We start from the raw sequence: 15,425 nt of genomic DNA, 5'->3' as shown, positions 1-15,425 counted from the left end.
CCACCTAACCTTTGACCTCAATGATGTTGTCCTTCACCTGAATTATTAACCTTTGGGTGACCTTACTTGGACAATTCTGGAGTCCATCAACATGTCTGTATCAATTTTGGTCCAAATCAGGTTCATTCATCCATTTTGAAGACAACTTTGGATGCTGTAGCTCCTCTAAAAAAGAGAGCTTTAAATCAGAAGTGCCTGACTCCGTGGTATAACTCACAAACTCGTAGCTTAAAGCAGATAACCTGTAAGTTGGAGAGGAAATGGCGTCTCACTAATTTAGAAGATCTTCACTTAGCCTGGAAAAAGAGTCTGTTGCTCTATAAAAAAAGCCCTCCGTAAAGCTAGGACATCTTTCTACTCATCACTAATTGAAGAAAATAAGAACAACCCCAGGTTTCTTTTCAGCACTGTAGCCAGGCTGACCAAGAGTCAGAGCTCTATTGAGCTGAGTAGTCCATTAACTTTAACTAGTAATGACTTCATGACTTTCTTTGCTAACAAAATTTTAACTATTAGAGAAAAAATACTCATAACCATCCCAAAGACGTATCGTTATCTTTGGCTGCTTTCAGTGATGCCGGTATTTGGTTAGACTCTTTCTCTCCGATTGTTCTGTCTGAGTTATTTTCATTAGTTACTTCATCCAAACCATCAACATGTTTATTAGACCCCATTCCTACCAGGCTGCTCAAGGAAGCCCTACCATTATTTAATGCTTCGATCTTAAATATGATCAATCTATCTTTGTTAGTTGGCTATGTACCACAGGCTTTTAAGGTGCAGTAATTAAACCATTACTTAAAAAGCCATCACTTGACCCAGCTATCTTAGCTAATTATAGGCCAATCTCCAACCTTCCTTTTCTCTCAAAAATTCTTGAAAGGGTAGTTGTAAAACAGCTAACTGATCATCTGCAGAGGAATGGTCTATTTGAAGAGTTTCAGTCAGGTTTTAGAATTCATCATAGTACAGAAACAGCATTAGTGAAGGTTACAAATGATCTTCTTATGGCCTCGGACAGTGGATCTCATCTCTGTGCTTGTTCTGTTAGACCTCAGTGCTGCTTTTGATACTGTGACCATAAAATTTTATTACAGAGATTAGAGCATGCCATAGGTATAAAGGCACTGCGCTGCGGTGGTTTGAATCATATTTGTCTAATAGATTACAATTTGTTCATGTAAATGGGGAATCTTCTTCACAGACTAAAGTTAATTATGGAGTTTCCACAAGGTTCTGTGCTAGGACCAATTTTATTCCTTTATACATGCTTCCCTTAGGCAGTATTATTAGACGGTATTGCTTAAATTTTCATTGTTACGCAGATGATACCCAGCTTTATCTATCCATGAAGCCAGAGGACACACACCAATTAGCTAAACTGCAGGATTGTCTTACAGACATAAAGACATGGATGACCTCTAATTTCCTGCTTTTAAATTCAGATAAAACTGAAGTTATTGTACTTGGCCCCACAAATCTTAGAAACATGGTGTCTAACCAGATCCTTACTCTGGATGGCATTACCCTGACCTCTAGTAATACTGTGAGAAATCTTGGAGTCATTTTTGATCAGGATATGTCATTCAAAGCGCATATTAAACAAATATGTAGGACTGCTTTTTTGCATTTACGCAATATCTCTAAAATCAGAAAGGTCTTGTCTCAGAGTGATGCTGAAAAACTAATTCATGCATTTATTTCCTCTAGGCTGGACTATTGTAATCCATTATTATCAGGTTGTCCTAAAAGTTCCCTAAAAGCCTTCAGTTAATTCAAAATGCTGCAGCTAGAGTACTGACGGGGACTAGAAGGAGAGAGCATATCTCACCCATATTGGCCTCTCTTCATTGGCTTCCTGTTAATTCTAGAATAGAATTTAAAATTCTTCTTCTTACTTATAAGGTTTTGAATAATCAGGTCCCATCTTATCTTAGGGACCTCGTAGTACCATATCACCCCAATAGAGCGCTTCGCTCTCAGACTGCAGGCTTACTTGTAGTTCCTAGGGTTTGTAAGAGTAGAATGGGAGGCAGAGCCTTCAGCTTTCAGGCTCCTCTCCTGTGGAACCAGCTCCCAATTCAGATCAGGGAGACAGACACCCTCTCTACTTTTAAGATTAGGCTTAAAACTTTCCTTTTTGCTAAAGCTTGTAGTTAGGGCTGGATCAGGTGACCCTGAACCATCCCTTAGTTATGCTGCTATAGACGTAGACTGCTGGGGGGTTCCCATGATGCACTGTTTCTTTCTCTTTTTGCTCTGTATGCACCACTCTGCATTTAATCATTAGTGATCGATCTCTGCTCCCCTCCACAGCATGTCTTTTTCCTGGTTCTCTCCCTCAGCCCCAACCAGTCCCAGCAGAAGACTGCCCCTCCCTGAGCCTGGTTCTGCTGGAGGTTTCTTCCTGTTAAAAGGGAGTTTTTCCTTCCCACTGTAGCCAGGCTTGCTCACAGGGGGTCGTTTTGACCGTTGGGGTTTTACATAATTAGTGTATGGCCTTGCCTTACAATATAAAGCGCCTTGGGGCAACTGTTTGTTGTGATTTGGCGCTATATAAAAAAATTGATTGATTGATTGATTGATTTTCTAAACTCTCTTATTCTAGTTAAGGATCATGAAGTTGGGGGTGGGGAAGGGCCACATGCTGATACTTTTGCAGAAGAACGAAGGTCCAAATCTGCAGGTTTATCGTGCTTCCAGTCTTACTGTGTGGTTGTGAGACTTGGATACTAACCAGGCTAACCTTTGATATCCAGGTCTTTGTTGAAGTATCCTTGGGTACCACAAGAATGACTTAGTCTTAGTGTCAAGTAAACATGAACTTGGGGAGACTCAGTTGAGGTGCATCACCAAGTGGTAAGCTGCAATGGTCTCAGATGAAGCCCCACCAGAAGAAGAAAAAGTTGCAGTTCTTTGCCTGGCCACTGAGTCCATGTTAAAATGTCCAACTTTAGAGTACAAATAAACATGTTTACATCCTGGTACAAGAAATGGTTTTGGTCTTTATAGTTTTCTGCCTCTATGACAACAACTGTAGGGGAGTGAAGTTTTTTTTATGACTTCTTAGTTTAAGATGTTTTAAGCCATAAAGTTCTGTAGAATTGGTTGATTTGAGTGACAGCGGCTGAGCCGAGTGTCTTTGCCTCTCGTCACATCTGCTCAATGTGTTCCAAACCCCTTCTTTCTTTAGCAGCTGGAGCTAAAACACGCTAACCGTTATTTAATTTGGTCCTTTGATGTGTATAGAACACCAGAAACCCTTTAAGCATCACTTTTATTTCAGACCAGAACCACTCGTCGTCACTCACGGGTGTGTTGTTTCATGTTTTTACAGTTACAAACCTGACAGCTGGGACACTTTATGAGGTGGCCGTTGGGCTCACACCAATATTGGAGACAGTCCCACCGCCCTGTCCCACCACCAGACCTCTGGTACCCAGCCGGACCGACCCGCACTTAAAGCCCGAGCCCTCAACCAGACCGCTGTCGAGTGCAGCTGGAACGTCAGCCAGTCTGCACAGGTGCAGCACGCAAAACACTCAACAGGTCCAAAAACCAGGACCAGGAGCTCTTACCAGTCAGCGGTGTGACTATATGATGCGTTTGTGTGCAGGTCTATGGTGTGTTTTATGCCACCTCCTTCCTGGAGCTGTACCACAGTCCTCGCCTCGTCAGCACCTCCTCGCTCAGCCTGACCGTCACAGTGGACAGCGATGAACAGTTTCTCTTCCTGGTGAGTCTCTGGTGTCTTTTTCTTTTTTTTTAATTTCTAGTTTTAATATTTTAGTAGTGAAATAAACACGCACACCACATTAAGCCAGGAGCTCTGTTAAGCTCCTCCCACATGTGCACCTGAAGGAAGCAGGATGACCTGGTGCAGTGACCCGTTCTTAATCGTTACTCAAATGTATGACGACTACATTCCTACTTAGATCAGGTAGATGAGTGGGACAGGAGTTGGACTGCTAATTTGTAGACCTGGGCTTATGCTGCCTGTCTCTCTGTGTGTCATTGGACAAGATCAATTAATCAATCAATCAATTTTATTTATATAGCGCCAAATCACAACAAACAGTTGCCCCAAGGCGCTTTATATTGTAAGGCAAGGCCATACAATAATTACGGAAAAACCCCAACGGTTAAAACGACCCCCTGTGAGCAAGCACTTGGTGACAGTGGGAAGGAAAAACTCCCTTTTAACAGGAAGAAACCTCCAGCAGAACCAGGCTCAGGGAGGGGCAGTCTTCTGCTGGGACTGGTTGGGGCTGAGGGAGAGAACCAGGAAAAAGACATGCTGTGGAGGGGAGCAGAGATCAATCACTAATGATTAAATGCAGAGTGGTGCATACAGAGCAAAAAGAGAAAGAAACACTCAGTGCATCATGGGAACCCCCCAGCAGTCTAAGTCTATAGCAGCATAACTAAGGGATGGTTCAGGGTCACCTGATCCAGCCCTAACTATAAGCTTTAGCAAAAAGGAAGTTTTAAGCTTAATCTTAAAAGTAGAGAGGGTAGAGGGGAGATGCTTCTTCTGTATTGTTTCAGCTGGAAATGGGTACCAGCCTCGGCTGTGGAAGTAACCTGTGGTGGGCTGGGGTTCTATCCAGTGGGATTTCTACACTTTTATCCGCTACAGATTCTGGGATAAGCACCGGCACCAGTGGGCCTCCTGTGTAGGACGTCTCCTTTGTTGTTGAAACTGAAACTTGTTCTGTATCCCAGAACATTGTGGTGGAATAACAACGTGCTGTAGTTACGATTTTTACTTCATCTAGACAGTCGAGTTTGGCAGGGGTGGTGGCCAAGGAGTTAGTGCATTTGTTTCCAGTATGGAAGGTTCCCAGTTCAAACACCACCCCTGCCCATTCTTCATGGAATGTGGAGTTGCGTCAGGAAGGGCATCCGGCGTTAAACGTTGGACTGAGGATCATCTCGAGTGAAAATCAGTTGAAAGTTGAGATTTGATGGAAATATGCTGCCTGTTTATTCATTTCACGCTTTGTCTTCAGGTTCGTGCCATCAGACCGTACCAGGGTCCTCCCTCCGATTACGCTGTGGTGAAAATGATCCCCAACGAGCGCCTGCCACCCAGGAACCTCCATCGCGTGCGAGTGGACAAGACGCAGGCCGTGTTGAAATGGCAGCCGCCCTACGACGCCCCCGAGTCCCCTCTGGTACAAAACCCTCATAGTGTCCCTTTGTCACTCAAAAGTCCAGACCAACATTTAATTGCTTTTGATTCCAGCTCAGTCTCACCATTCGTCTCCCACAGTGATACCCAGAATGCATCGCTGCTGTTTGATGTTTTGTTGCTGTTGTGTGTCTGCAGACATACGCCATCCATGTCCGGGACACGATCCGCAAGTCTGAGCATGACTACAAGCTGACCACCCAGAACAACACGGTGGAGTACCTGCTGAGAGGACTCGAGCCCGGAGGACGATACAGCGTCTCTGTGCGCCTGCGCAACATGAGCAAAGAGGCCACCTTCACGCTGAGCACCGGTACGACACACCGAACACTGCTTCACTTCTCACAGACAGCACACAGTGTTCGGTTCATGCTTCATTTGTCTGAGTGTTTGTAGGTCTGAAGTTATTTTTTTTTCTTGTTGTGACGTGAAGGCGAAGCCTGAAGCACAGAGACGTTCAAAACTGTTCTGAAACTCAAGATTCCAGACATTCACTGAAGCTGTTGACTACTTTTGTTTTCTGGCTCTTTCAGTCAAACGTGCTCTCAAACCCTCATCCCCAGGACCATCACTCTGCTTCACTTATTTTATGGAGAGTGAGAACATTTCTGAGCACATACAACCCCTGGCAGATCACAGACATGACACAAAACTAAAGTCATTTCAAACGGCAACTTTCTGGCTTTAAGAAACACTATAAGAAATCAGGAAAAAAAATTGTGGCAGTCAGTAACGGTTACTTTTTTAGACCAAGCAGAGGGAAAAAAATATGGAATCATTGACCCTGTGATCTGCTTTTTTTCTACAAAATTAAACAACTGAATGAACATCCTCCGAGGCCGGTGATTCCATAATTTTTGCCAGGGGTTGTAATAGTGAAAGACGTCCAACGTGACCAACCGGGAAAGTTTTAAATCAAGTAAAAAAACAATAATAATAAAAAAAATAATAATAACACATTTGTGACGTTGGGATAAATTGTGATTTAAAAAAAAACACAACAACAACAAAAGATTCAATATCATTGTGTAGATTTGGGGGTAATCTTGTGTAAAATGAGCTTAAAGTGGACAGTATGCAGTAATTCGGACCAACTGTTCTCTGAGTAAAGGCCTCCATCTGGTCCTCCTGCACAACACGAAATCCATGAAAAGTGTGCAGTGCTCTTCAACCGAAGACTGTTTTGAGACTTTAACAGAGAAATTTATCTTTTTGGAAAAGTGAGTTTAAAACATGGTGAGAGGAAATTAAAAAATAAAATATAAAAACTGTATTAAAGGAATTGTATGTAACTGACAACAGACTGCTATAATTGTATGCAATTGGATATAAATTAATAGACAAAAGTAACAACTGTGATTACGTACAAATTGTCTAAAATGTAAAAGGAAAAAAAAGGCCTGAGTCCACAATTTTGAAATTGGGACAGAATTCAGGGCCAAAAACAAACAAACAAACAAACAAACAAAAAAATTTGCGGTAATGGCGGCACTGTTTGTACTGTTTGCACTGTTGCCTGTACTGCTTCAAGAAATGTGGAGTTTGCATGTTCTCCCCATGTCTGTGTGGATTTCCTCCAGGTGCTCCAGTTTCCTCCTAAAATCAAAAACATGCGTATTTAGGGTCTTCTTCTGTCTCTGCCCCTGACCAAGGCAGTGTCTCTGGAGTTGGTCCCTGTTAGAGTCCATTAGTAGTGACAACTGAGAAAACGGTGCTATTTTGGGGCCACTTGTGCAGAACTACTGAAGCGACACTTGCACAGTGCACATGACCTATGCATGTATAATGCAGTGTCACTGCATGAAAATGGGACAGGTTAGGGAGTACTTTGAATGTTAATTTTTTTCTTTGTTTTGTTTTGTGTTATTTATTGAAATTGTATGGAGAGGTAGGTCTGTGAGTATAAGCTCCATATCAGATTGCTTTACAGGGACGCTGGTTTGCTTGAAACATTGAGCAGCAAATAAGAAGTGAGAAGGACTGATGATTGTGAAGTCGTAATCTGGATTATCTCATGATGCCTGGAGAGAATATGAACATGCTACATGTAACGAAGTAGGGCTTGTAACTTGAAATATTTAACTAGGAGGGCTGCGGTGAGTGAGGGAGCAGCTGAAGGGACTTATTTACTTACAAAAAAAACAAAACAATTGTTCAGACAAATATCTCAAAATTAAGCTTCATGCCCGCATTTAAAGTGCCATCAGTGTGTTAAAATAAACTGGATTTTAAAACATGAGTTTTTTTCAAGCGTCAGTCACAGCTGTTGAATGAAATCTGTTTCCTTCATTGCAGTTCCGATTCCAGCTCCTGAGGCCCTGAAGATTTTAACAGAGAAAGATCATGTGTTCCTGTTCTGGAAGAGTCTGGCCGTCCGAGAAAAAGGCTTCAACGAGAGTCGAGTGAGAATAAAGATGTGACCTTTATATTTGATCTGTGAAGCGTCTGACTGGTGACGAGCTGCTTTTAATGCTGGGTCCAGGCTCCAGCATGCAGACATGGACATGATGTGCCCCGGAATAGTTTTGTGGAAAGCCGGTTTTTATTTATCTCGTAATCACAACTGAAGTCTTTCAAGTAAAAAAATAAAAAAAGCCCCCAAGCAGATAAAGTCCCAAAATCATCAACCACAGACATGAATCACTTTAAGGATGGATGAGATTTGGATGGATGGATGATGGATGGATGGATGAGATTTATTGTCATTGTCATTACAAGTGCAATAACAATGAGATTACATGATTACAAGAAGGACTTCAACGTGAAATCTCACGTTTCACTGGAAACAGTTTTGCACACTGTGGCTTCTTTAAAATCAGTGGCGGTCCTAGAGTGATTTACTCCCCGGGCGAAACCCCCCTGCGTGCCCCCCCCCCGCACACACTAACGTGGCCACCACCTCCGCCCCACCACCCATGAAAACACTAACTTTGTCCAGAACACCCACAATCCCACAAATGAACTCACAACAGCTATTTTCAAGAACAAATGTCCTGTTTTAATGACTACTGCAATAACAAACAAAGAAATTGGCACAGTCTAATGTGTCATCATCCATGGACTTATCTGCAATGATCATCTCAAACGTTTGCAGGAGGGCATCATAATTGTTTGCCCCAGTGCTCACTATCCGTGAATTCCATCGAGTAGGAGCATTTCTGGGCAACCTTGAGCAGCCTGCAGACTCAAGAAAAGTGTGAAAAGTGTGTGTGAAAAATGTGGCAAACCCAGAGATGATGCAAAAAATATTCTGCACTCAGATAAGCATTTAGCCCCCTGAGACAGAACCAGATTCAGTCTGTGTGCATAGCAATGCACAAACATTGCACTGGGGGCTATTCCTTTATCTTTGGCCTGCAAACCATTGAGAGCTGAAGCCATGACAGCAGCCATGGCTTCTTCGTAAGGAAGACTATCAAATGGCTTCGCCAAAATCCGGTCCACAACATTCAAATTGTCTGCCATTATGTGCAGCTTGCTACCTAGCTAGCTCACTAGCTGGGACTGGCGCGAGGCTAGTGTGAAGTGTGTCCGCCTGTGAGTACTTTGTGACGGTGGAGGAGCTCAGCAGCACCCGCTGCTCGGTAGGGACAGAAACTGCGCTAGAAGTCAGAAAGAGTGATAGAAGTCAGTCTCCAAACACAAGCAGCTACAAAAAAGATCCCACCAGAAATAGAAGCTCAATTTGTCGCTAGTTGTTTTTAACAAAGAAAATGCCGCGAAGAGGATTGGGAAAGTCTCTGGTTCAACTCAGAACAGAATGAAAATGCTCCCACAGATGTTTACACCAAAAGATCGCTGATTCGCTCATTTCGCTGAATATCAAAAAGAGATTCAGACTCAGACAGATCATCCAATCATCATGCAGAAGCTGAGCGTCCGGGCCAGCCGAGGCCAGCCCACTGCCCCATAGACCCCCAGACACGCTGAGCGTCCGATGGGCGGGACAAAGCCCAGTATTTATCCAATGACTCGTCTTGTTTCGCTGCAGTCTTTGCTTCGCTACTGTTTATAGCACTGTGAAGCTGCAGGAATGAGTGAGAGGAAAGCCGCCATGGGACAGAAAGGTGGGGGCGCCGCTCTGCCGTAACATAACGCAACCACGAACTCCGCCCCGGTAGGACAACCCCACCCCACCCCGTTTTTTTTTTTCCGCACGGTCGTGCCGCCTCCCCCCGGCAATGCCACCCCGGGCGGCTGCTCGGTCGGCCCGCCTCCAGGACCACCCCTGTTTAAAATCACATATAACTGAAAAATGTTGTGCAAATTTACTTTGAAGCTGATTTTCATATTGAATATCCTCACAGTCCCACATGTCTAGGGATGGGTATTTATTAGCTTTTATCAATATCAGTGCCATTATTGATTTCGTTTATCGATCCGATTCTTTATCGATTCCCTTATCAATAACTTACAATTTTCTGTGTACTAAAAGTAGGCTTTACAAGTTTTCTATGTCAACAACATTTTATTGAGTCTTAGAATAAATAAATATGGAATTGGTCACTGGATCCTTGATCTCTGGACATAAATAGAAATAAACAAAATCTGTAGTTTTTATCAAAAGCATTTCCTTTCAGACATTAATGGCACAAATGTAACTCCATACCTCCAAGCTGAGCTCTTGCAGCAGCCTGCGCTGCATGTCAGGAGGACGTCTCATTTTGGGAGGAAAAAACAAACAGTTTTGGTCGGTTGTAGTTTGTTGTCTGTACAACATTTGGAAAGTTATTTGATTTAAACAGGGGGTTCACTTTGAAGTCATTAATTCTGACAAAACTCTATCCAACTTTAGCGTTTGGAGCTGTGCACTTAGTCCCACAAAACAGCAACGGAGGAAGATTCTCATTTCTTGCTCGCAACAAGAGAAGAGTCCCAGTTAATGACTTTAATTTGCACAAAAGCGACTCACGATTGACATCTTTAAATTGCTTTGAGAGGGGTTAATAAAGAAATTGCAGACCTGCCACATCTGAAAAAAAAAAAAAAAAAAAACGAAGCAGAGGACCAATGAGGCAGCGAGTCGAATTACTGATTCATTGATTCAAGCTTCAAGCAGCGGGTCTGCAATTAACGTAGAGAAATTATCATTTTTCCTGATTAAAAACACCCTCAAAAATACCAGCCACTCTGGCGTAATGTCAATTGAAGGACCAATAAGGGAATTGTTAAGCAAAAAGCTACTGATGTCAGTGGATCGAACCATTTCTTAACGATTCTTAAACAGGAACCGGTTTTCGATACCCATCCCTACACAAGTCAGTGAAAATAGATGAAGAAATTGCTATTTATTGCTACTTATAATGTTGCTCAGAAAGTGTCATGGCATTTGTCTGTTTTTTGTTTTCTTATTTTTTTTATCTACCTGGGTCAAAATCCTCAATCATTTCCATACAAGGGGAATTTTGATCATATTGGGATGTGATTGTGAATTATTTGTGAATTCAGGATTTTCAAGTCCAGACTTAAGACGCACTTATTTTCTCTTTCGTATGGCTACTACGCTTTTTACTCATTTAATTAATTTTATTAGGAAGCGTGCTGCTGCCTCAACTTTACATAAATTCTGGGTCTTTCAGTAAAGCTTAGGGCGAGTGGCCGGCGATCACCTTAGTATTTCCTGTTTTTCTTGTTGTTTAATGCTAACAAATAATACTGTATTTGTTGTCTTTCTGATGCCTGATTCAGTTTTTTCTCTCTGTTTAAGGTGCAGCTCCATCCAGAAATGGGTGTGTTATTTGTGCTGGAGACCCTCCTGTCGTGTGGACCAACAGCTTTTCCTGTATATTTGTTTTGTGAATTGTGTTGTAATTTATGTCTGTAGCATGGCCCAAGCAGAGGGTCACCCCTTTGAGTCTGGTCTGCTTGAGGTTTCTTCCTCAGAGGGAGTTTTTCCTTACCACTGCTGCTCTGAGGGTTAGTAAGGTTAGACCTTACTTGTGTGAAGCACCTTGAGGCAACTCTTTTGTGATTTGGTGCTGTATAAATGAAAATAAATTGAAATTGAAATTATTTGAATGGTAATGAACAAATTTACAAGTGTGCTCAGGAAAATTATTTTCATCAATTAAATTGTTAAAAAATACGAAAGGGACTACAGCTTTAAATGTTGGTTTTTAAGACATTTGTTTATCCACAGCTATGCTTTGCAAAAGTGGATAATATAACCCCTTTAAATTTTTTGGAATCTTTCCTGTCCGAGCAGGACCTAATCCCGAGAGAAATAGGACCCTGCTCAGATGACTGTCCCTGTAATCTCCTCACTGACATTTAAACCTGATCTATAAATGTAATGTTACAGACATATAAACCTAATATTACAGACATATGACTCTGATATATAAACCTGATATTACTGACATATACGAGGTCTGTGAGAAAAGTATCGGACCTTTTTATTTTTTTCACAAACCATATGGATTTGAATCACGTGTGATTGCATCAGCCATTCGCCTGTGAGCAGGCTTTGTGTGAGCAGTGGTCCACCCCTCTTGTCTATTTTTTATTTCGAATAAATGTCTGAATGATTTGGAGCTTTGCTGCATCAATTTTTTTCCAGAAACTGTGAGAGACCTCCAGGTGGACACCGTTCGGAAAATTAATATGGCTTTCAGGGACGATTTTATGGGGATTATACAGATGGAGTGTTACTGCCGCTTTAAGGACGGCCCGACATGCTCAAACAACCAGATCATGTGCCTTTCATTTCTAAACTGGGCTCTGTCTTGATCCGGTATGTCGTCTGACTAGCACAGGATATGTGAAAAGACGTGGACATCAGCACATTAAGACAGACGTGCGGCGGAGTTCCGCGCGTCGCGGTGGAGCCGCATGGTGCAAAGCAACGCCGTGATGAAGCCTTCCAGGACATGTTCGGGCATGTCCAGCTCATGCACAATCACAATCGGATAATCACACGACTGAAAAGCAACCGGAATCCATCTGAAATCCACCTGAAAGCCGTCCTGTGAGACCAACATGGAGGTGATTTTGTGCCGCGTAATGAACGGCTCCGTGGCGCGTCCCTCCGCTTTTCTTTCCATGAAAAAAACTCCTGTAACAGTGGAATGTGCCGAAAAAGTGCTGATGTCCACGTCTCCTGCCTTTTTGTGAAAGTCAGACGAGGTCCCGGATCAACAAAGCCTTCACGTTGGAAATGATCTGGTTGTTTGAGCATGTCGATTGGCACTGGGAGCGCACCGCAGTTCTGGGCCGTCCTTAAAGCGGCAGTAACACTCCTTAATCTGTATAATCCCCATAAAATCGTCCCTGAAGGCCATATTAATTTTCCGAACGGTGTCCACCTGGAGGTCTCTAACAGTTTCTGGAAACAAATTGATGCAGCAAAGCTCCAAATTCTTCAGACATTTATTCGCAATAAAAATCCGACGAGAGGGGTGGACCAGTGCTCACACAAAGCCTGCTCACAGGCGAATGACGCAACCGACAGGAGTGAAAAAACTCACAGATGCACACGAAGGTTCAAGCTTGTCTGATGCAATCACACGTGATTCAAATCCATATGGTTTTTAAAAAAAATAAAAAGGTCCGACCTCGTAAACCTGATATGTAAACCTGATATCACAAACATATAAACCTGATATATACTCAACAAAAATATAAACGCAACACTTTTGGTTTTGCTCCCATTTTGTATGAGATGAACTCAAAGATCTAAAACTTTTTCCACATACACAATATCACCATTTCCCTCAAATATTGTTCACAAACCAGTCTAAATCTGTGATAGTGAGCACTTCTCCTTTGCTGAGATAATCCATCCCACCTCACAGGTGTGCCTTAGACTGTCCACAATAAAAGGCCACTCTGAAAGGTGCAGTTTTGTTTTATTGGGGGGGATACCAGTCAGTATCTGGTGTGACCACCATTTGCCTCATGCAGTGCAACACATCTCCTTCGCATAGAGTTGATCAGGTTGTCAATTGTGGCCTGTGGAATGTTGGTCCACTCCTCTTCAATGGCTGTGCGAAGTTGCTGGATATTGGCAGGAACTGGTACACGTTGTCGTATACGCCGGTCCAGAGCATCCCAAACATGCTCAATGGGTGACATGTCCGGTGAGTATGCCGGCCATGCAAGAACTGGGACATTTTCAGCTTCCAAGAATTGTGTACAGATCCTTGCAACATGGGGTCGTGCATTATCCTGCTGCAACATGAGGTGATGTTCTTGGATGTATGGCACAACAATGGGCCTCAGGATCTCGTCACGGTATCTCTGTGCATTCAAAATGCCATCAATAAAACGCACCTGTGTTCTTCATCCATAACAGACGCCTGCCCATACCATAACCCCACCGCCACCATGGGCCACTCGATCCACAACATTGACATCAGAAAACCGCTCACCCACACGACGCCACACACGATGTCTGCCATCTGCCCTGGACAGTGTGAACCGGGATTCATCCGTGAAGAGAACACCTCTCCAACGTGCCAAACGCCAGCGAATGTGAGCATTTGCCCACTCAAGTCGGTTACGACGACGAACTGGAGTCAGGTCGAGACCCCGATGAGGACAACGAGCATGCAGATGAGCTTCCCTGAGACGGTTTCTGGCAGTTTGTGCAGAAATTCTTTGGTTATGGAAACCGATTGTTTCAGCAGCTGTCCGAGTGGCTGGTCTCAGATGATCTTGGAGGTGAACATGCTGGATGTGGAGGTCCTGGGCTGTTGTGGTTACACGTGGTCTGCGGTTGTGAGGCTGGTTGGATGTACTGCCAAATTCTGTGAAACGCCTTTGGAGACGGCTTATGGTAGAGAAATGAACATTCAATACACGAGCAACAGCTCTGGTTGACATTCCTGCTGTCAGCATGCCAATTGCACGCTCCCTCAAATCCTGCGACATCTGTGGCATTGTGCTGTGTGATAAAACTGCACCATTCAGAGTGGCCTTTTATTGTGGGCAGTCTAAGGCACACCTGTGCACTAATCATGGTGTCTAATCAGCATCTTGATATGGCACACCTGTGAGGTGGGATGGATTATCTCAGCAAAGGAGAAGTGCTCACTATCACAGAATTAGACTGGTTTGTGAACAATATTTGAGGGAAATGGCGATATTGTGTATGTGGCAAAAGTTTTAGATCTTTGAGTTCATCTCATACAAAATGGGAGCAAAACCAAAAGTGTTGCATTTATATTTTTGTTGAGTGTATAAACTTGATATCACAGACATATAAACATGATCTATAAACCTGATATCACAAACATAAACCTGACATATAAACCACATAAACCTGACATATAAACCTGATATCACAGACATAAACCTGATATCACAGACATAAACCTGACATCACAGACATATAAACCTGATATTACACACATATAAACCTAATATCACAGACATATTAACCTGAAATCATAGACATATTAACCTGATATATGAACCTGACATCACAGACATACAAACCTGATATCACAGACGTATAACCTGAAATATAAACCTGATAATCACAGACATATTAACCTGATATATAAACCTGATATCACAGACATATTAACCTGATATATAAACCTGACATCACAGACATATAAACCTGATATCACAGACATATTAACCTGATATATAAACCTGATATCACAGACATATTAACCTGATATATAAACCTGACATCACAGACATAGAAACCTGATATCGCAGACATATAAACCTGAAATATAAACCTGATATCACAGACATATTAACCTGATGTATAAACCTGATATCACAGACATATAAACCTGATGTCACATATGTATAAACCTGATATCACATTTTTAAAGCCGAACTGGATTGATGAAGAAGCGGTTTTACTGTCCTGGATTCACTTTGTCATTGTGCTTTTTGCAGGGGTATGATGTGCACGTGTATGACAGCGTGACCAACCAGACCTCCTACCTGGGAAACACCACAGAGACCTACTTCCGCATCAGCAGCCTGCTGGCGGGACACAACTACACCTTCTCAGTGCAGGCATGCTGCCTGCTGAATGGTCAGCTGTGTGGAGAGGCTGCACTGCTGCTCTACAACCAGCAGGGTGCAGGTATGGCACTCCAATTCAGACACCCTCTGTGGTGTTCGTCGATTGTGGGAGAGGACAGTTAGGATGGTCCAACACCTGTATGCTTGCAGCAGATTTTATTTATTTTTTTTTCAGGGTGCTTTCACATATGCCTCATTTGGGCTGGATCTTGGGACTTTTCAGTTTGATGCAAAACAATAT

General features: G+C 42.8%; 1 protein-coding gene across 1 annotated transcript in view; it reads left to right on the top strand.

The window, feature by feature from the left end:
- Positions 1-15,425, top strand: part of sorl1 (sortilin-related receptor, L(DLR class) A repeats containing) — a 206,867-nt gene that overhangs the window by 189,748 nt on the left and 1,694 nt on the right. Inside the window, 7 exon segments of the mRNA XM_034169065.1 lie at positions 3,338-3,373; positions 3,376-3,524; positions 3,617-3,736; positions 5,013-5,177; positions 5,333-5,507; positions 7,490-7,596; positions 15,053-15,245. Coding sequence (XP_034024956.1) covers positions 3,338-3,373; positions 3,376-3,524; positions 3,617-3,736; positions 5,013-5,177; positions 5,333-5,507; positions 7,490-7,596; positions 15,053-15,245 — 945 coding nt within the window.

The sequence above is a fragment of the Thalassophryne amazonica genome, chromosome 4 (genome assembly GCF_902500255.1).
Source record: "Thalassophryne amazonica chromosome 4, fThaAma1.1, whole genome shotgun sequence".
Taxonomy (NCBI): domain Eukaryota; kingdom Metazoa; phylum Chordata; class Actinopteri; order Batrachoidiformes; family Batrachoididae; genus Thalassophryne; species Thalassophryne amazonica.
The sequence above is the reverse complement of the archived record's forward strand: the minus strand, read 5'-3'. Positions and strand labels throughout refer to the sequence as shown.